Source organism: Plecotus auritus (assembly GCF_963455305.1).
Source record: "Plecotus auritus genome assembly, chromosome: 9".
Classification (NCBI taxonomy): domain Eukaryota; kingdom Metazoa; phylum Chordata; class Mammalia; order Chiroptera; family Vespertilionidae; genus Plecotus; species Plecotus auritus.
In genome coordinates, this window is record NC_137783.1 from 125,088,413 (window position 1) to 125,110,943 (window position 22,531).

Below are 22,531 nucleotides of genomic sequence, written 5' to 3' on the forward strand. Positions count from 1 at the left end.
CTCATATTGTCGAATTTGTCTTCCATTCTTTTCAGCCACCTTATGACCATTTCTCTGAATTCTTGTTCTGGAAGGTTGCTTGCCTCCATTTCGTTTACTTCCTTTTCTGGTAATGCCTGCTTTTATTTCATATGCGGGCTGTTTCTTTGTCTTCCCATGGTCTCTCTTCTCTGGATGTCTGGTTATGTAGTTCTCTCTCTCCTGCGTTGATTTAAAGGCACAAAATACAGCACTACCAGGTACAACACACAAGGCACTGAACAGAAATGTATTCACGATATTAATAACCTCCAATAAAGGTGACCACCAGAGAAAGGCAAATTAGGGGATAGGATAGAAAGAAGAAGAGGAAATAGAAAGAAAGAGAAAAAAAAGGAGTGTCAAAATGAAACTGGGAAAAGGAAAAAAAAGGTAAGAGAGATAAGAAAGAGACTAAGAGAGAAAGGGGAACAAACTATATATATGGGGAGAAAACTCCAATAGAACAGTCACTAATCCCAGCAAATGCCAGCAACAAGTACCTGGGGTTTAATACAAACTACAACACCAACTAATATTGAGTGAGGCAAGGGAAAACAGAAGCACAAAACAAACAAAAAAATAAACAAACAAAAGAAGAATAAGCAAAATAATCTCACAAAAAAGCATAAAAATTCGATATAATCAACATTCAAGCAAACAACAACAAAAGGACAGAGAGAAAAACAATTTTTTGGATAGTTAAGACAGCAAAGAGAGAAGTGTGTATGGACGTGGAGCAGGGGATTGGAGATTAGATATGTAAGTAGGGTGAAATTTTAACAAGGGGTAAACAGAAAGAATAGGGGAAATCTAAAGCAGGAAAGGGGTAAGATAAACAGGACACCGAAAAGGGGAAGGTTAGGAAGAGTGTGATGGCATAAAGGTAGAGTTGAGATAAAGTAAAACGATGCTAAAGGAAAGATGAATATAGAATGTAGAACACTAATCCCAAAGTAAAATGAAGAGAAAATAAAATGACACTTTAAAAAAAAAAGATAAAATAGCAGTAGTAATAATACAGATTGAAAATAAAAATGTAATAGTTAAAAAAGTAAAATCAAGTGAGGAAAAAAGAAAAAAATAGTTTCTTGAGTAAAAGATGCAAAAAATGAAAATAAAAAAATAAAAAATAAAAATAAAATGTGGAGTAGTGAAGGTCATTCACTTCCTCTGTTGTTCTGTTTGGCACGCCTGTTTCTCAGTCCAGACAGTATTGCAGTTCCCTGCGTTCCACTACTCTTCAGTGTTGTAAGCCAGTCCTGATTTTAAGCAGGCGGTGTGTCTCAATTTCTCGTATTCCTTTATTTTTGATTACACAAGAGTCAATTTGTGATTCAGCCCCTGGTGGCAGTGTTTCTGGATTGACTTCCGGGTCTATCTATGGCCTCTCTAGGGAGTGTTAGAGCCTTCTTTCCCTGTGGCACTCACTACCGGTTTGTGGGAGTGGGCTGCCTCAGAGCTGGCTCTCCGATGGTCACTCCCCGCTCCAATCCCCAGGTTCCAGAAAAACAACTTTCCCCTGCAGTCTCCCAGGGTGTCCCCAACTGGATGATCCTATGTATTGGGCTTAGTAATCAGAAGCAAGAATTTCAAGAGGAAAAAGCCCAATGTGCGAACAATAGGTCTGCGTGTTAAGTCTCAGCACCCGGCACACCTTTGAAATTCTTAGGCTGTCCCTGCAAGTCAGATCAAAATGAGTTGCTTTTTAGAGATCCCTTCTGTTAGCAGCTCTGAGGACCTTCTTCCACATTCACGGATTACGCCAGCCCCAACAGCCATGGATTTTTCTAGGCTCAGACTTCCCTTGTCCTCCAGCTCCCACAAAACGCACGTTCCTCTCTCCTGCCGGGACCAGAGACCTCACCTTATCCCAGGCGAAATCTGACCTTTCCGTGGTGGAGTGTCAATCTCCTCTGAATCTGTGTGTTTGCGCCAGTTGGGGACCGGTGTTCTGGGGCTCGCAGCTGTTCCGTGGGTGCCACAGTTGTGGATTCTCAGGCTTCCGATAAGCTCCACTTTCCGGTTCCAGATGGCGCAGATTCCGCGTCCAAGCCCGCAGCTCCGGGAGGGGACCCAGCCGCAGTAGGGCAGTCAGGTCAAGGGAACCCCGTCTAGCAGTCCCCCACCTTCTTCTCAAGTTTAGCTGTCCCTTAACTTGCCAACAAACACTCCTTGTGCGACCCTCAGCTGTTCTTTCTTTTCTACTCCGGGACAAGGCTCAGAACACGTCTCTCTATTCCGCCGCCATTTTTCCTCCCCCGAAAGTGGTATTCTTATGGGATTGGCCTGTCCAAGCAATACTCTGCTTGAAAAGGGAAGCTGCTCACATGAAGCTCCTTACACAGACCCACACTGGTAGGAGATGCTGCCACACCCTGCCAGTTTAGTCAGCAGGCATGAAAACCTTCATCTCACTAGAAACAGGTCTCTGATCTTCCTATTTTTGGAAGATTTCATAAAGGAGTGGGAGCAGCATAGGAAGTTCTGTACTGTCCAGTCCATCGGGGGCTTTACAGAGCATGTTTATTTTCTCCTCACTTTATATGGAAGTTTTACACTCTCTGTCTATTTTCCAGTCAATTGCCTTAGCTACTTAACACATTTGTGTAAAATCTAAAGAAATGAGTAGTTGTACCTTGTAAAAGTGTCCACTTCTAGCACATTAATGCAGATTAGGAGAAGGTCTTCTTTCTGAGCTGAGCAGCCCTGACCTTGCTTTTGTGTGAAGAAAAATGTGCCCCTTCCTTCCCAGTAGTCAGAGCACTACACCTGGACACAAGGGTTAATCAGTGGATTGTATGTCAGGCCCTTTCCCTCCTCTGCCTTTGTTAGGTGCAGTGGACAAACCATACAGCTCACCCCAGAAGTCTGTCCTCCTCATGAATACCAAACACCAAGACCTTAGGATACTCAACCTCTGTTTCCATCCTCCCAACCTACTGAACTCCAGGACTGAATTTTGACTCTGTTTCTCCCCAAAGACATTGAACAGGTATTGTTTTCAATAGTGTTTGTTCAAATGTATTCCCATAATATCCAATGTTTTTGCTCACCTTCGCATTTCACATCTCATGTCTTCCATTCCTCAAAGCACATTCTTCAGGAGTTCCTTTCATGAGAGTCTGTGGGTGGGAGCCATGCAGGGCAGCTCAGGGCCTGTGGAGCTGTCAGACAGGCACTCTGACCGGTGGTCCTGAGGGGTGTCCTGTCTAGAGGAATGCTTGAAGGAGAGCCAGATGGAGACTGGACAGTGTGGCCTGGGAAGGAGGTCCTGTCCACCTGGAGAGCAGTGGAGGCCTGCCTTCCATACCCTGTGGAATGACTGATTCTCCCCTGCCCTGCAATGACCTGAGTCAAGGGGGCAAAGCTGTGGGCTGGAAAACCTGTGCCTCTGTGGCTGAGTCTGGCAGCCCTGGGGACAAGAACATTTGGCCTGCTTAGAGCCTGGGAGGAGGCATTGCCCAGTGAGGGCCAGCAGCACTGGAAAAGTGGAGTGCCACTGAGCCAAACAGGCTAGGGCTTTTTTAAATTGAAAGTTTAATGGTTTTTATTTTTATTTATTTACAAACAGTCCTTGGGGTACGTCGGACTCGACATACCTCGTTTTGTGGTTACGTCGTCATCTTCCATTTATTTATAAAATAAAAATAGTTCCATCATTTCGACATTTGTACATACACATGTGCTTTATGTTTTTTATTATTTATTTACCACAAGTAAAGGACAGGAATTGTTATCTTTCTTTTAAAATTTTATTACTCTTTCACTTCATTACTGCATGTACGTGCTCCATGTGAGTGACATAGGTGCTATTGTAGGTGGGTTCCGACTTACAGGGAAAATTGCGTTACGTCACGCAGTAGGAACTAATCTCCAAAGTAATCTGAGGACCTACTGTATTTTTAATTCTCACCTGAGGATATTTTTCCATTGATTTTTATATACAGTGGAAAGGAGGGGGAGAAAAAGAGAGAGAGACACATCGATGTCCGCAGGCACCCTAACCCAGTTCATAACCTGAAGTCAAGGTATATGCCCTTGACCAGAATCAAACCCAGGACCCTTCAGCCTGTGGGCCAACACTCCATCTACTGTTCCAAACCGATATGTTTTTGTTTTGTTTTAGTCTCTATGTCATTTACTTCCAGCCTGACTTGCAACAGAAGTTATCTCTGGTAAAGTCAAAGCCTACCTTCTTATTTGAAAACTGATACCTGAGCACAAATGGCATGTGATTCAGACTGAGGCAACCTCATAATCTCACTATTTGCTTGGATTGCCTAGACTGGGCTTGTGACCCAAGTTTCTCAGGGAGTCATCATGAAAATCTAGGTTCCTAAACTCCAGGTCCAGTGTTCCACATCTAGCACACAAAGGTTCTGCATTTCTGCATATTCCAGGATCTCTGGTTGCCAAGTGGGCTGGGTGGAGACAGGGCTTCCTCTGCTGGACCAACGGGTTCGGGAATAGGTAGTGGAGCAAGGCCTGTGACCTAAGCACCTGCAGGCACTCTCCTTGAAATATGTCTTCATGAATTGTGTATTGGTGGATGTCAGAGTGTAGACTGGGGGCTGTTAGCAGATTTGGCGTAATGACTCTAGCTATTTCATAAATGGTAAAGCTTTTGCTGAGGATGTTGTCCATCAGGAGGAGCCACCTGAATCTATACTGTTATGCGTCTGCTGGGCTGGCTATTGGGCTCTTCATGATGGAAGCAAGACAACTTAGAATTTTTAGATGACTTCTCCTCTGCCCCCTAAACATAACTCTATGATGGCATGTACCATATTGTACGGCAGTCTGCGCTGCACTAGACTGGTTCCTTCAACAGCCTGAGGGGATGATGTCTTTGAAACTCTAGGGTCTGGCACAAGGGCTGGAGCATAGCAGATGCTCAGTTATTATTTATAGAAATAACAGGAGAATGACTGAGTGAATTTGCTATAAAATGCATGTTTGGTATATTCAAGACTACATGTGGACAGGTTCACTGTAAAGATCTGTTAAAGAGCAATTATGAAGAAGGATATATATGTAATATACATATTACACTATTACCTTGAATTCATTCACCAAAAATGAAAGAGAGGGAAGGAATTTCCTTGCAGTGTGGATCAGCAAATAGAATAGTACTCTGTCTTGCTTGCAGAAAGCACATCCATCAAGCCTTGCCTATGATTTGCAGTTTATATGTAGTAAGTGGAGATCATAAAGTCATATGTATTTCATTCTGCATGAGGATATTTCTCAATACTGCTAAATGTTTTCTATCTAGAATAGTTGTGAGATTTATGCCCATTTCAATAACAATATTTCTGAGACTTCTCTTAATTGAACACTCATATTATTTTTAATTGGAATTATAATTCTCCCTTCATAATCATTTTTTATTGATTTACATTGTATTTTGACAAATGAGGTAAGTACATGGATAAGCCCAATGGCATAAGCAGTATTGGAAACAGACCCAATTGCTTCTTGTGAAGCAGATAACTCAGGGCTCTGAGGTCCATGTGCATTAGGGAATCAGTGAATAACCTTGAGAGCTCAGCATTTATTGGATGTAAATCAGTACCTTTTCTAGATGGAATGGAAAGGGTTGGTTACAGTCTACTGAGAAAATATTTTAGAAAGGGTTTTTGCTCTACATAGAAATACAATGGTTGGTCACATATGTTTTAATGATGCTTGTTGAAGTAATGCATAAATAAATAGTTGTGGGTGACAGCTCCCAAAAAGTGCCATTAGGGACTTTCGTATCCTTCCTCTCTTCCTGAAGGAAATTCCTGGATGTCCTGCATGACCCACCCAAGATGAAGTCACAGGAAAAGCCATCACTGGCTTTGGAAAGGAGGCAGCTCATGAGCAGACTCTTTCCTCCCCTCCATTCTTCTCCCTGGAGGCTGCGATGAGACCACAATGAAAGGTAAGCGCCTTCCTCCTATTGACCGATTCCAGAGAACACTTTCTGTTACCTTGAGTGGTAGATGCCTGCAGGAGCTTCAGTGAGACCTGTGACAGAGCCAGTCTTTTCTTTTTCCTTTTTTTTAAGCCAATCTTTTCAAGAAAACATCATGATTATCTGGCAGGAGCTGCTTGAGAAAAATTCTTGCTTAGCCTCTTCTAAATTGCAGGCCAAGACCATAACTGGGTTTCAAAGGCATGCTATGTGTCCTTCAAGACCTCACAATGTGGTGGAAGAGGGAGACATAGAAACCAGACATTCTGGGACAATGTTGTAAGTGTTCCATAGAGGAAGGTTGGGGCCACGTGTGTTCATTGTGGCTGCAATGGCTGGGCTTGAGCATCCAGAGGTTCTATGTTTTCTTGCAGCCAACATGAAGAGGAATGCCCCTGACATAAAAATAACCAGTTGCCCATGTGAAACCCAGTAATTTTTTTGGTTAAAAAAAAAGTTCAAATTTTCCTACAGGGTTTCTCAAAGCTGTACATCTGAAAGAATCATAAGACTCACAGGGCTGAATCTCATAAGCACCCTCAGTGTAAGTTGGTGGTATCACATGAAAGCACTCAGCCCTGTGCACAGACTACATGCACTATCTTCCTACCTTCTTCCACCATCCTGTCATCCAGCTGAGGAACCCCTTACCTACAGCCAAGCCTAGTACAACATGTGGAAATGAAGGGGATGCACATAGGACACAGAATCAGTAAAGTGATGAACTGGAAAGAGCATTGGATCAAGCGTCGGGCGACCTAGGTCTGAGGAATATATTTGGTTCGAAAAACTGAAAACTGTAGTTAGTATCATTTTCACAGCTACCTGTAGTGTCTCCAGAGGACTCAGCATTCATTTGTGAATTCCTCTCTCTGAGTGTAAATATATGTGGCAGCCTCACTGTCTGTGAAGAACAGACAACCCTGTCTGTTCAGACATCGTCATAGGGGACCCTCCATGTCTGCCTGAGTTCTCTGAGTAATGAATAACCAGTGTCAGAGAATAGTCCAGAATTCTGTACGGAACCTAAGTGTCTACCCATACAATGACTTGACTAGGGCAGGATCAGATGTTTTCAACTCATGAGGACTGACCATGAAACTGACTACGATTCACAGCCAGAATAATCTGTACAAAATCTCGAGGCTTACAAAGTATTCCAAAACTAGTATCTGCATGCTACTAATAATTGTTTTCCAAGATAATTTCTATTTTAAAATTGACCCTGAGGTTACAATGGCCACATTGGAATTGGTGGGACATAGTGCTAGACTCTACATTGGTCGAGGTGAGAGCTATAACCATTCATCATTTCTCAAAGGTAAAGGCCATGGTTTTCTTTAGTACAAGTCAAAGCCAACTTGTCACCATGCTGTAGACAAATGCCACTGGAGGACTTTCACAAGCCCAATTTCCTGGACTGTGCTTATGCAGGTAGAGACTCTCTCTAAGGATCTTTTCCCTAAACGCAGAGAACCCAATGTGATTAGAAGTATGCCAACTCATTTATTCAAGCTTTTTCCATATAGAATGCCCCCAATCACAGCACTAAAGATAAATCTAAAGTGCATATAGTAGAGAGAAAAATAAGAAATCTTCTTTTTCTACCCAATCATGTAGAAAATATTCTGAACAACAATTTATGGATTTGGACAGGGATTCTTTTTTTTTCTTATTAAATATAGTCTCCAAGCCAATAATATATTAGAGGCTTCATGTATATTAACAGCTGATGTTTATGAAATATTTAGTCATATTTGGCACCTGGCTGAGTCCTTTTCATCCATTTTCTTATTTATTCCCCACTATGATCCTATGAGTAGATGACTTCACCGCATTTTACAATGAATTAACTGAGGCTTGGAGAGGTGAGCTGCAGAATCAGGACGTCAGACCTGGATTTGTCTGATTTGGACAGAGATTCTTTCTGTTGCAATGAAGATTGTAAAGAAAAAGCATTCAATAAAGAAATTCAGATCACATGAGAAATTTATTGGTAATGTCAGGGACAATGGAGAGGTATAACTTTCAGACTAATGCTTTCTCTGAGAAAAACTAGAACAGCCTGGTTAAAACAACCTATTTGAAGAGATTGGGGAATCACTGAAGCATTTCGGGGCTGAGGCTCAGAGAAGACTAGATACTTTCCAAGCCTGGCAGGGCAGTAGTGAGTCTCAAAGTTACTTCAGACTGATCAGGACAGAGACTCTTCATTACTGCCCCAGACAGCTTCCCGACATGTCCAGGGTTTCCCCAGGAAGGCTTTCTCCAGGTTCATCCACCTCAGGAGTGTCCTGCAGAACCTTCTGAAGAATGAGTCTCAGGTTGTGTCGCTGCTTCCTACATCACTGCCTGAAGGAACCAACGAAGAAGTAAATGATGGGGATGGTACAGCTGTTGACAAAGGACATGGGTACTACAATCTGGTAAAGATGAAGGAAGGCATCAAAATATTTTTCAAGCCAGAATAGGAGAGACCAGTGCATGCCGAAGGGCAGGCCGCAGAGGAGGAAGACCAGTACCGTGAGCACAACGGTCACATAGAGCCTGGTTGGCTCACCCGGTGGGAGCCACACAGCAGTCTGATCATCAGGGCCAGGCTGGACTCAGAGAGAAGCACAACTAACAAAATCAGCCACATCACAGTGATGAAATCAAATACCTGACACACAGAAGGGCTTTAAAAATTCCACAGAATGATAGAGAAATTTTTATCCAGGTTGCTCAGCAGTAGGGACAGGGACCACAGCAGGGCACATGTGACAGCTGACAGGTGTCTGGGGCGGCAGCAGCAGTACCAGATGGGCCACAGGAGAGACAGTCAGCGCTCTGTGCTGATGGCGCTGAGAAAGCTCAGGCCTGAGATGTAGGCAAACACTGACACAGCGTTGACAAATCCGCAGATTTCACTGGGGACAAAATCAAAGTAGAAAATTGAACATAGGGACTGTATAATCTGGCAGCAGAGGAAGAGGAAGTCGGCTCCCGCCAGGTTGAGGATATAGATGGAGAAGGCGTTCCTGTGCATGCGGAAGCCCAGGAGCCAGAGCACCACTGCGTTCCCTGGCAGCCCCACCAGGGCAATGATGACTGTCAGTAAGTGCAGGAATATGTTCTCTGTATCAGATTCATGGAAGGCCTGATCACTTCCATTCGTTGGTGTGAGGTTGGTCTCCCAGGCTGTGGCTGTCCTATTTGTGCTAGGAAAATCCTGCAGTTGTGGGCCTGGAAACAAAACAAGACTTGAACACAGGACTGAATTTAATGTCTCTGCATTTAGAGGAGAAAGAAGCCCATTTGCAAAGGAGAGAGGTGGCCAAGGGTTTGAATAGAGGTAGTTGAGACAGATATATGGAAAGTGGGTTTATTAAGTGATTTCCGGATGATATGTGTAATGTAAAAATCATTTATAGTCCCTCCATGTAGTTTGGAATAGAGATTTTTTTTGCAGATCAAAGCATTTGTGTAAGAGAATTCTCGTGGTGGTGGTGGAGTTAATAAGTGCTTACTTCTATTTTACAAAAGGCTTTGGATGAAAAGGGGGAAGCTCTTGCAGAATTTAGGTGAGAAACACAAACCAACTCACACATAGGTGAAGAGTAGCAGCTGATGAGTGCTTACACGGTATTACCTCTTTTAATCCTCCAAATAGCCCTATGAGGCCAGTACTATGCTTACTCCCATCTGGTATATAAGAAAAGGCAAGCACAAGGAGGTTGAATGACATGCTCCAGTTCTCATGTGCACAAGTGGAAGAGCCTGGATCTGAACTCACAGGTCTGTGTCAGCGTCTTCGCCCTTCTCCTGTCCTGCAACCCCACTACCAGGATGGTATGTCCCGTACACAAGGGGAATGGTGGGACAAATCTAAAATGGCAACTCACTTGTGTGTTTTATTAAGCTAGAATAGGCAAATTTTGTGAACAACATGGGAGTGAAAATTATCCAGTATAAAGAAGAAGTAGGTGGTATCCCCCTGAAAACAGACCAGAGATCCCAGGAGCTCCTTCTTGCCTCTGGAAAGGCCCAATCATTCCAGCCTCTCCAGGTGCACCCAGCACAGGTGTGTCAGAGTGGAGGGAGGCCGGACTCTCTGGCCACAGAGGTAGCCTCAAGGACCAAAAGATCTCTCAGTTTTAGTTCCTACAATCCTGGTTGGACTAATGAGATGATGGAGGGAAACCACAACCTCTGATGTTTCCCTCAGGGCACCATTAACCCTTTATTCATGGAAAGAATCACAAGTCTTAGCAGTAAGTGTATATGTTTTCTTTTGTCTCCCTTTTAAAACTCACAACTCAGTAATGATGACTAGATTTGTCTGTTTGTTTGTTTTTTATGTTGTTGTTCACTATTGTATCCTCGGCATCGATCATGTCCCTTAGAGATCATCCGTTATAATATCATCTTTTAATTCAGGAAGAAGCTGACGCTTAAAGAGCCAAAGGATCTCCCTGAGATCACAGAGTGAGCAGTAGGTCCAATGCCAGCCCTGGTCTCCTGGAGCCCAGCCTGAGGCTTTCCCACTGTTCTCTGCCTCATTCTGGGATGAGCACCTGAGTAAAATCTACATGTAAGCTCAGGACGTGAGAGAGCTTCAGGGCTGTATAAAATGCTAGTTGGTCTATTTCCTTCACTCTCACATAATAGTTCTGGGAGTTTTAGACCAGAAATTGGATTCTAATCCCAGCCTTCATTCATGCTTGATGGCACCATGTGACCAGGTGGTAGCCCATGGGAGGGCAGCACAAGTGATGTAACCAATTTTAGGTTGTGCCTTTCCTTCCCCTCTTCTCCTCTGGAAGGAATGCTGATGAGTCTGGGAGCCCTGCATGAGAATGAAGTCACCTTTCAAGGTCTGGGAAGCAGTGATTTAAAAGAAAACCAGTGCCTGATGCCTTGTTATCACCAGTCCAGTTCTAGTAACTCCTTTTGCATTTCTTTAGAGGGCTACAAAACTCATAAACTTAAATTCTTAAAAATATTTTCATATAACCACCTTAAAAAGTAAAGTACATTCCATCCTCAAGGCATTTATGATGAGAGATATATTATTAAAAAAAATGACACCCAATAGAGAGTACCAACAGAGTCTAGTAAAATAAATGAGGAGATGTAATGAGAGGTTTATTTAATTACATTGAGAGAAAAAAAGTCCTAGGAAAAGCAACTGAGAGGAGACTATAAGAATAGATGGATTTTCATAATTTGCCATCAAATCTCATTTCCAGCTTCTCTATATTCCTCTATGTCCTTTCAATTTGCCTCAACACTGGGCTCCTTTTCCCTCAGGCTCCTGGTTGCTCTCAGGAATGGGTGACACTAACAGGTGATTGGAGGGCAGGAGAATGGTAATTGAGGTTTTAACTCTCTGGCTCCCTACTGTGAGTGGACCATGGTGGTGTTAACCTACCTAAGGATATAGCTTCTGTCTGTTGGCCTCTTGTGGTCACAATAAGGATCACAACTATAGCCATTGCCCTCCCTGTGTTCTGACAACTTATCTTTCCCTCTATCTTTCAGGATGCCCAATGTCAATAGCTCCCTATTATGACTTATCTTTAGGAGCCTCTCCATCCTTTATTGATTTCCCTTAGTCCTGCACACCCCTTTGTACACAGTCCCTTTATTAAACACTCTTCAATTACCCATTAGTATGTGCCTTGTGTTTTTTTGCTGGGACAAGCCAGATGCAAGCATATAATAAACAAACAAACAAACAAACAAACAAAGAAACAAACCCTTTGAACAGCAAGATGGCAAGGTAATGTGTGAAACCTGAGATTATTAACAACAATTCAGGGTTGAAAACAATGTCTGTGGAGCAGAAAGGACCTGACTGGTCCCATGTATCTTCCACAATCTAAGTTACCAGCACCCAAAATTCCCTGATGGAGCTTGATATCTCTGGACTCTCCTCATGGGTGCCCATGGCTCCTTGCACGCTCCACCCCAAGATGCAGTCATGACCATGTTGACTAAGAGGGAGAAAACAAAATTGCCTTTGAAAGAAGATAGTTCTGAGCCAACTCTTACCTGAGCACCATCTTCTAGTTGAAGGTGGTGAGTAGAAAAAGAGGAGCTTTCTAGGGAGTGCTGAACACCAGAGGATGCTCTCCTACCCTTGGAAAGGAGGTGTCTGCAGGACCAGGAGTGGAACCTGACAACCAAGAGAGGTTTATCAAGATGGTGGGTGGCCCCTGTGACTTCCTGCCCAAGGGGCACTGGCAAATGAGATTCTGGAGATGTGAGACAGGGCCTCACGAGATGTTTCTCATTTGGGTAAGTCCAATGACTTATCTCTTCCTCTCTGCATTTTACACCATCTGGTCCCCCTTCCCGTGGATCATGTCACTGCCCATAATGAGCCTGTGCAGGAAGCCCATGCACAAAGCAATCTCTTCCATAGCTAAAGAAGAATTTGTTTGGCATTCAGGGTCCTGTCTGGCCTGCCTCATCTGATCTGTTTCCACTTACTTCCAGAAGTAATATATGCATATTAGTTTATTTCAGAGGATATCATAGTGTGTAAAATGAAATGTAAAGTCTCTCCTAATCTCATTTCTCAATAATAACTAATGTTTACAGTTACCATTATAACTCTTTTACAAGTTATTTTGTATCTTTTCATAATAAAACTACATTTCTATGTTTGATTTATTAACATCAACAACTGTTTATATTGTGTTCTGTTTTAAAAGAGAAGAAAATTAGTGGAAAAAATGGCGTGGGAGTAAGCGGAAGCTACACTGACATGCTCCCAGGACCAAACTGGAATTACAACTAAAATACAAAAAAACCCACCCTGAATAGTCAACTGAAGACTAGTGGAGAGACCCTGGATAATGAAGCATTGGCCCTTTAAGAGGGTGCCTGCATTTCCAGTCATCTCTCCCTGGAAGATAGCAACCCTGCTGCTTTACACAGCCAAATGTTATGTGAGCATCTTTCTCAGTTCTGGTCCTCTCTGCTGGAGGGCCCAGCTTGGGAAGGACTTCTCAGTGGCAACACTCCACAGTTGGGATATCCTTCCAGAACTTCAGCTGCTGTCTGTGGGAGCCTAGCCAGCCCTTTATCTGATAGAGAGTTCAGAATAATGATGGTAAAGATGCTCAACCACATGAAAAACCATATAGTAACTATGAAAAAAGAACAGTCAGAAATAAAGAATGACATAACACAAATAAAGTACACATTGGAAGGAATACACAGCAGATTAGGGGAAGCTGAAGATCCAAAACATATAAGGAACTCATACAACTTAGCAAAAGAAAGACAAACAATCCAATGAAAAAATGGGCAAATGACCTAAATAGACACTTCTCCAAAGTGGACATACAGATAGCCAAGAGACATCTGAAAAAATGCTCAAAATCACTGATCATCAGAGAGATGCAAATTAAAAATGACAATGATGTATCATCTCATATCTGTCAGAATGGCTACCATCAACAAAGCAACAAATGACAAGTGCTGGCAAGGATGTGGAGAAAAGGGAACCCTTGTACATGGCTGCTGAGAATGCAGACTGGTACAGCCATTATGGAAAACAGTATGGAGTTTCCTCAAAAAATTAAGTATGTAATTGCCATTTGACCCAGTGATCCCACTTTTAGGAATATATCCTAAGAATCCCAAAACACCCATCAGAAAGAATGTATACACCCCTATGTTCATTGCAGCACAATTTACAATAGCTAAGATCTGGAAATAGCTGGAGTGTCCATCAGTAGATGAGTGAATAAAAAAAGCTGTGGTACATTTATACCATGGTATACTATGCAGCAGTAAAATAGAAGAATCTCTTACCCTTTGAGACAGCATGGAGGGACCTGTAGAGTATCATGCTATGTGAAATAAGTCAGTTAGAGAAAGACATGTATCACATGATTACACTCAAAATGTGGAATCTAAGGAACAAAATATACTGATGAACAGAGTGGGTCCAGAGACATGGAAGCATGGGACAAAGTACAGAATCTCTGAGGGAAGGCGGAGGAAGGTGTGTGGGAGGGAGGTAATCAATGAAAGACCGTGTATGTTTAACCCATGGACACAGACGATAGGGTGGTGAAGGCCTGGGTGGGTCGGGAGCGGGGGTGGCTAGACAGGGTCAATGGGGGAAAAAAGGGAACATTTGTAGTACTTTCAACAATAAAACAAAAAAATGTATCCATATGGGTGCATCAATTTCAATAAATGTGCCACATTAATGGAAGATGTTAGTAATAAGATAAACTGTTTGGGGAATTAGGAATGGGGGTGGGGGGAATTATAGAAATCTTCTGTACTTTCTGTACTATTTTTCTTAAAAAGTGCTCTAAAATATAAAATCTATTAAAATGTATAAGCAAACCAGCAACTGAATAAATATTTACAATACACATAACTAATCAAAGCCCCATTCTGCTTATTTCAGAACTCCTACAAATAATGAAAAAGAGCAACACTTAATAAAAATTGGCAAAGCTTAAAGAGACACTTCAAGAAATACAAGTAATCAATAAGCTCATTATAGGATGCTCATGCTTGCAAAGGTTGAAAAATGGTGAAAACAATGCACTTAAAGAGGGTGACTCAAATCTGGCAATGGGGATTTAGCAGAGACTTGACTTGAATATCACCATATGTTCATTCATTAATTCACTTATTTAATCAACATTTATTTTGCTAAAGAGCCAGTCTTAGGCCTGCCAAAATCATCAAAGACTGTTCATGGGGCTCGACTGAACTTTAATTCGTTTAATTTATGGAAGCATTGTAGGAGAATGACCACAAAAACTTGTCAAAAATGTAATGTTCATTTAGCCTCTATCAAGTGCAGTGATGAAAGAAATTTAGACTTTTCCTGCACTTCGTTCATCTTCTGCGGTAGGTGGGATTCTATAAATGTGAGAGCAGTTTTGGACCCCAGAGATGGCAAAGCTCCCATGGGGATGGGGTGAAGGCCCTGGGTGAGGCAGTCCTGGGACATTGCACTCTGTGTTTGTTTAACAGGCACTGTCTCACTTCAACCTCAGGAGCTGGATTATTATGTTAATTGTTTTAATTCAGGGGCCCAGAGGGCAAACACAGTGAGAAAACCAATCAAATGAGAGGGACAAAGCTGGCTTTCAAAATCACACCTGTCTGAACAAAGCAAGACTCTGAATCAGGACACCAGACTTCCTGACATGAACAGGGTTTCCCCAGGAAGGCTTTCTCCATGTTCATCCACCTCAGGAGTGTCCTGAAGAGCCCTCTGGAGAATTAGCCTCAGGGTGTGTCTCTGCTTCCACCATCGCTGCCTGAAGGAGCCAAGGAAGAAATAAACGATGTGGTTGGCACAGCTGTTGACACAGGACAGGAGAATTGCCACCAAGAAATGAGGAATGAAGGCATGGAAATCTTTTTGATACCAGATTAAGAAGAACCAGTGGATGCTAAAGGGCAGGCCACAGAGGAGGAAGACCACCACCATGAGCAGGATTGTTGCATAGAGCCTTGTCAAGGGAACCCGGTTGGAGCCACACAGCAGTCTAGTCATCAGGGCCAGTCTGGATCCAGAGAGAAGCACAAATAACAAAATCAGCCACGCCACAGTGATGAAATCCAACACTGGGCACCAAACATGATGCACATTCCTAATCAGGGAGCCACAGTAGTTCCCTTCCAGCATGCTCAGCAGCAGGGACAGGGTCTGCAGCAGGGAACACATGATGGCGGACATGTGTCTGGGGCGGCGGCAGCGGTACCAGATGGGCCACAGGACAGACATGCAGAGTTCCTGTTAATGGCAATGAGAAAGCTTAGGTCTGAGATGTAGGCAAAGATTGACACAGGGAAGAGAAATTTGCTGATTCCTCTAAGGACAAAATTGAAGTCGAAAAGTGAACTTAGGGTACCTCTATAAATCGGCACCAGAGGAGGAGGAAGTCAGCTCCCGCCAGGCTGAGGATGCAGACAGGGAATGCATTAAATATGAAGCATTTGAAACAATGAGAGAAACATATTCACTCATTTCTGAGTTTACCCAACTCTACTGTGTGCCTATTCTGGGCCAGATCAAGGCAGAGGACCTTTCACAGGCCCAATTTCCTGGACTGTGCTTATCTAAGGATATCATTTTCCCTAAACCCAGAGAACCCAATGAGATTAGAAGTAGGCCAACTCATTTATTCAAGCTTTTACCCTGTAAAATGCCTCCAACCACAGCACTAAGCATGAATCTAAAGGGCCTATAGTCTGAGAGAAACATAGGGAATCTTCCTTTTCTTTTTAAAATATTTTTTATTATTTATTTATTTATTTATTTATTTATTTATTTATTTATTTTTTAAATAAATCTTTATTGTTCAGATTATTACAATTGTTCTTCTTTTTTCCCCCCATAGCTCCCCTCTACCCGGTTCCCATCCCACCCTCTGCCCTTACTCCCCCACGCCCCACTGTCCTCATCCATAGGTGTACAATTTTTGTCCAGTGTCTTCCCGCACACCCCACACCCCTTTGCCCCCGAGAATTGTCAGTCCACTCCCTTTCTATGCCCCTGATTCTATTATATTCACCAGTTTATTCTGTTCATCAGATTTTTTTATTCACTTGATTTTTAGATTCACTTGTTAATAGATATGTATTTGTTGTTCATAATTTTTATCTTTACCTTTTCTTCTTCTTCCTCTTCTTAAAGAATACCTTTCAGCATTTCATATAATACTGGTTTGGCAGTGATGAACTCCTTTAGCTTTTTCTTATCTGTGAAGCTCTTTATCTGACCTTCAATTCTGAATGATAGCTTTGCTGGGTAGAGTAATCTTGGTTGTAGGTTCTTGCTATTCATCACTTTGAATATTTCTTGCCACTTCTGTCTGGCCTGCATAGTTTCTGTTGAGAAGTCAGCTGACAATCGTATGGGTGCTCCCTTGTAGGTAACTAATTGTTTTTCTCTTGCTGCTTTTAATAGTCTCCTTTTGTCTTTTGCTCTTGGCATTTTAATTATGATGTGTCTTGGTGTGGTTCTCTTTGGATTCCTTTTGTTTGGGGTTCTCTGCTCTTCTTGGACTTATAAGTCTATTTCTTTCACCAGGTGGGGGAAGTTTTCTGTCATTATTTCTTCAAATAGGTTTTCAGTATCTTGCTCTCTCTCTTCTTTTGGCACCCCCATAATTTGGATGTTGGTATGCTTGAAGTTGTCCCAGAGGCTCCTTACACTATCTTCATATTTTTTGATTATTTTTTCTATTTGCTTTTCCAGTTGGGTATTTTTTGCTTCTTTGTATTTCAACTCTTTTACTTGATTCTTGCGATCCTCTAGTCTGGTGTTGGATCTCTGTATATTATTTTTTTTATTTCAGTCAGTGTATGCTTAATTTCTAGTTGGTCCTTTTTCATATCCTTGAGGGTCTCGCTAAATTTATTGGCCTTTTCTAGAAAATTCTTGAAAAACCTTATAACCGTGGTTTTGAACTCTATATCCAGTCGTTTGCTTTCCTCCATTTCTTTCATTTGTGACCTGTTTCTTTGTCTCCACATTTTGGTTGCTTCCCTGAGTTGATAGAGTGGCTTTGTGTGCTAGGTGTCCTATAGGGCCCAGTTGCTCAGCCTCCCCAGTTACCTGAGGTGGACACTCTTGGTGCACTCTTTTGTGGGCTGTGTGCACAGTCTTGTTGTAGTTAAGCCTTGATTGTTGTTGGTATCACTGGGAGGAATTGACCTCCAGGCCAATTGGCTGTGAGGATCAGCTGTGTCTATGATAGGAGAACTTCTGTGCTAGAGACGCCGTTTTGGGGCAAGACTTGCTTCAGTGGGGGCTTTGGTGCTCACTAAGTCTGCCCCGTGAGTGTGTCCCTTATGGATCTGAGGAGTTGTAACCTGGATGGTCCCACTCTGTCCCCTGGGTACACTGGCTCTTGGATCTCCAAGGAGGTACTAATTTAGCCTCTGCCTGAGGCCACACAGCAAGAGCTATGGAGAGATCTGCAGATTCCTTTTCTTTGTTTGGGTTTTAGAGGTGCCCAGATGAGGCCCAGCTGTGAAGCAATGCAAGCTGCTGCAGGGCCTTGGGCCTTCTTTTGGATGTTCTGGGTCTCACTGACTCAGCTGCAGTTTGTTAGGTAAGTTAAGAATTCAAAAGAACAAGGCCATTCATATGCAAAAGCCTCTGTGCTCAGCTTGGATGGGGCGGAGTCTCAGGGCAGAGCAATCAGCAATGGCTTTATGGGGTGGGATCTCAGGGCGGAGCAAACAGCTATCGATTCTTGTCAGCCCTGCCCTAAGAGGCCTCTGGGTCTCAGTGTCCCCCAGTAATCGCTGCAAGCACCTCTGAGAGAAAACCGCCCTCGAGTTCCGCCTGCTGCCAGACAGTCCAGTTTCTCCCCGTATGAGTCTGGGTCCCCAGAGTCTCACCTGGAACTGGAGTTCAGAGCAGTTGGGAGCTTTTGTCTCCCTCTCAATTGAGAAAGCCAGCCACGTACTAAGTTGCCAGCCCTCTCCCCGTGCGCGCTTCTGTACCTTTGCCTTCCGCAGCTCCTGTGAGTCTCAGTGTGCTTTTCTCTTTCCTTCTAGTTGTAGAATTTCCACTCAGCCAGCTTTCCTGTGGTTCAGGATGATGTCCATTTTGTCTTTTAGTTGTAGTTTTGAAACTATTGTGGGAGGCAGCAGTTTGGGTGTTCACCTATGCCACCATCTTGGTTTCTCCCAGCTCAGTGGTTTTTAATTCGGGAATCTTCCTTTTCTATCCACTCAGGTAGAACAATTTCTGAATGACTATTTATGGTTTTGGGCAGGGATTCTTTTTTTTTAACTTATTAAATATTACCTCAGAAGTCTATAATATATTAGAGGCTTCACATGTATTAACTGCTGATCTTTATGAAATATTTAGTCATATTTGGCACTTGGCTGAGTCCTTTTCATTCGTTTTCTAATTTATTCCCCACTATGAGCAGATGATTTCACCACATTTTACAATGAATTAACTGAGGCTTGGAGAGGAGAGCTGAAGAACCAGGACTTTGGACCTGGATTTGTCTGATTAGACAGGGATTCTTTCTGTTGCAATGAAGATTGTGAAGAAAAAGCATTCAATAAAGAAATTCAAAAGGTTACATGAGAAATTTATTGGTAATGTCAAGAATGATAGAGAGGTATAATGTTCGGACTAATGCTTTCTCTGAGAAATACTAGAACTGCCAGATTAAAAACAACCTATTTGAAGAAATTGGGGAATCACTGAAGCATTCTGAGGCTGAGGCTGAGGCTGAGAGAAGACTAGATACTTTCCAGTCTGGCAGAGCAGCAGTAAGTCTCAAAGTTACTTCAGACTGATCAGAACAGAGGCTTTCATTCCTGCCGAAGACTGCCTCCCGACATGTACAGGGTTTCCCTACGAAGGCTTTCTCCATGTTCATCCACCTCAGGAGTGTCCTGCAGAGCCCTCTGGAGAACCAGCCTCAGGGTGTGTCTCCGCTTCCACCATCGCTGCCTGAAGGAGCCAACAAAGAAGTAAATGATGGGGTTGGCACAGCTGTTGACACAGGACAGGGGTATTGCAGTCATGTAAAGATGAAAGAAGGTCTTAGAATCACTTGGAAACCAGAATAAGAGGAACCAGATGATGCCGAAGGGAAGGCCGCAGAGGAGGAAGGCCAGCATTGTGAGCACGATGGTCACGTAGAGCCTGGTTGGCCGCACCCGGTGGGAGCCACACAGTAGTCTGGTCATCAGGGCCAGGCTGGACCCAGAGAGAAGCACAAATAACAAAATCAGCCATGCCACAGTGATGAAATCCCACACTGGGCACCAAACGTGATGCATATTGCCAATAAGGAAGCCACAGTAGTTCCCTTCCAGGATGCTCAACAGCAGGGACAGGGTCCAGATCAGGGCACACATGACGGCGGACATGTGACTGGGGCGGCGGCAGCGGTACCAGATGGGCCACAGGACAGACATGCAACGTTCTGTACTGATGGCACTGAGAAAGCTCAAGCCTGAGACGTAGGCAAAGACTGACACAGGCAAGAGAAATCTGCTCATTAGGCCAAGGACAAAATCGAAGTCTAAAAGTAAAACTATGGTATGTATAAATCTGTAGCAGAGGAAGAGGAAGTCGGCCCCTGCCAGGTTGAGGATGTAGACAGAGAAGACGTTCCTGCGCATGCGGAAGCCCAGGAGCCAGAGCACCACCGCATTCCCTGCCAGCCCCACCAGGGCCACGATGACTGTCAGTAATTGCAGGAATATGTTCTCTGTATAAAGTTGATGAAAAGACTGATCACTTCCATTGGTTGGTGTGAGCTCGGTCTCCCAGGCTGTGACAGTCATATCCATGCTCAGAAACTCTTCAGTTGTGGGCCTGGGAACAAAACAAGACTTGAGCACCTGTTCTATGACCACTGACCCTCATGGCCACTCTGTCTGTGGCGAATGGAGGCTTCCAGAGATTAAGATTCTTCCTGAACCACACAGTCTTTGAGTCCTGGAGTCTGAATTTAAACCCAGTTCTCTCTGAATCTTAGAGCCTGGGCTCTTTCTACTGCAACACAGACCCTCTATGTCCAACCTCTCCACTCACCATCCAGCCCATGACATGTGCCCCAGAGGCAGGAGGAGAAGAGTCTGCACAGGTCGTGTGGATGACAACAAGGTTCTGAGTTCTCCAATACTTGTTTTCTGGGAGAGTGGCTTTGTGTGACAGCAGGCTGTCAGAAGCCCCAGGGCAATCTCAGTGACTGAGAGTGGGTCTACTCACCAGGGAGAAAGGAGGTTATGACTTAGGCTCATGAAGGGAATGAGACCCCTTGTTAGGACAGAGTGAGGACACCCAAAGCTCTTGCATTAGAAATGTCCCACTGTGTCATCTTTATGAGGATTGACAGTGATTACTCTTCCTATTGTTGTGTCCCCAGGGCCTAAGTCTGTGTGGGAACACAATGGGATTGCCAATAAAATTTTAATCCACAAATGAATGAATGAACGAATAAATGAGGAGCCCAAGGGAAGAAGAAAATTGGGATTTAATATAATATAAAAATTTTTAAATGAAGTATTTTAAATGTAAAACAGAAGTCAGCACTTTTAACTCCACCACCAAAAAACACATATGTAACAAAAAGAAAATTTCACTTCTAATTATTCATTCTGTGAAAAGCTCTTGTGTGTTCGAAATAATTTTTTATGCCTGCAGACACTTCCTATTAAGGTGGGAGAGATATCAGGAGTGAATTAAATTTTTCTGCATTTTAGAGGAGAAAGAAGCCATTTTGGGAAGGACAGAGAGAGGTGGCCAATGGTGTGAATGGAGGTAGTTGAGACAGAAATACAGAAGGGGCATTATTAACTAGTTTTCCTATGATACATGTAATGGCAAACCCACTCATTGTCCCTGAATGTGATTTGGAGTAGAAATTTCTTTGCAGAACAAAGCATTTGTGTGAGAGGATTCTCCTGGTGGTGGTGCAGGTAAGAAATGCTTAGTTCTATTACAAAGGGCTTTGGATGAAAAGAGAGACGCTCTGGCAGAATTTAGGTGAGAAACATAAATCTCGTCACACATAGGTGCAGAATAGCAGCTGATGAGTGGTTATATGGTATTACCTCTTTTAATCCTCCAAAAAACACTAAGATGCCAGTATTATGCTTACTCCCATCTGGCATATAAGAAAAGACAAGCACAAGGAGGTCGAATGACATGCTCTAGTTCTCACGTGCACAAGTGGAAGAGCCTGGATCTGAACCCACAGGTCTGAGTCAGAGTCTTCGCCCTTCCCCTGCCCTGCAGCCCCCCTACATGGGTGGTTTTTCCAGTACACATAGGGGGTTGTGGCACAGGAAGGAAGTAACTCTAAGGGATAAATCCAACTCATTTGTGTGTTTTATTAATCTAGAATAGGCAAATTTCACAAGTAACAGAGAAGTGAAGCTTGTCCAGTGTGGAGGAAGAAGTGGGTGGAATCTAGCTGAGAACAGACCAGAGATTCCAGGAGCTCCTTCTTGCCTCTGGACAGACCCAATCAGTCAATTCTTGCCAGGTTCAGCCTTGGCAGTCTCACCCAGTAGAATGGAAACCACTACCCTTCAGTCTGTGGGCTGCGGCTCTAACCACTGAGTCAAACCTGCCAAGGCTTTTCTCCCTTTTTAAACTCAAAACTTAATAATGATGACTAGATCTGTCTGTTTTTTTTTTGTCTTTTTCCTTGGTTGTTGTTGTTCAGTATTTTATCCTTGGCATTGAGCACATGTCCCTTAGAGACCATCTTTTATAATATCATCTTTTAACACAGGAAGAAGCTGAGGCTGAAAGAGCCAAAGGATTTCCCTGAGATCACAGGGTGAATAGCAGGTCCAATGCCAGCCCTGGTCTCCTGGAGCCCAGCCTGAGGCTTTACCACTGTTCTCTGCCTCATTGTGGGATGAGCATCTGAGTAAAATCTTCATGTGAACTCAGAACCTGAGAGAGCTTCAGAGGTGTAGAAAATGCTAGTTTGTCTAAATACTCATTTCCTTCTCTCTCACATAATAGTTCTGACATTTTTAGACTAGAAAATTGATTCTAATACCAGTTTCCATTTC

General features: G+C 43.2%; 1 protein-coding gene and 2 pseudogenes across 3 annotated transcripts; all 3 read right to left on the reverse strand.

The window, feature by feature from the left end:
* Nucleotides 1–8,193: 8,193 nt before the first annotated feature.
* On the reverse strand, nt 8,194–11,457 carry LOC308233715 (mas-related G-protein coupled receptor member X1-like; annotated as a pseudogene). The gene is made up of 2 exons: nt 11,394–11,457; nt 8,194–9,205 (listed from the first exon to the last, which is right to left on the reverse strand). The product of its transcript is annotated as a mas-related G-protein coupled receptor member X1-like (transcript).
* A 3,674-nt stretch (nt 11,458–15,131) lies between these two features.
* On the reverse strand, nt 15,132–15,936 carry LOC308233716 (mas-related G-protein coupled receptor member X1-like; annotated as a pseudogene). Its single transcript has one exon. The product of its transcript is annotated as a mas-related G-protein coupled receptor member X1-like (transcript).
* A 3,364-nt stretch (nt 15,937–19,300) lies between these two features.
* LOC308233717 (mas-related G-protein coupled receptor member X1-like) lies at nt 19,301–20,290 on the reverse strand (the record flags this gene model as incomplete). The annotated part of the gene is made up of 1 exon (XM_080640673.1): nt 19,301–20,290. One exon carries the CDS (start codon nt 20,288–20,290, stop codon nt 19,301–19,303), a length of 990 nt encoding a protein of 329 aa, XP_080496799.1.
* Nucleotides 20,291–22,531: the final 2,241 nt, after the last annotated feature.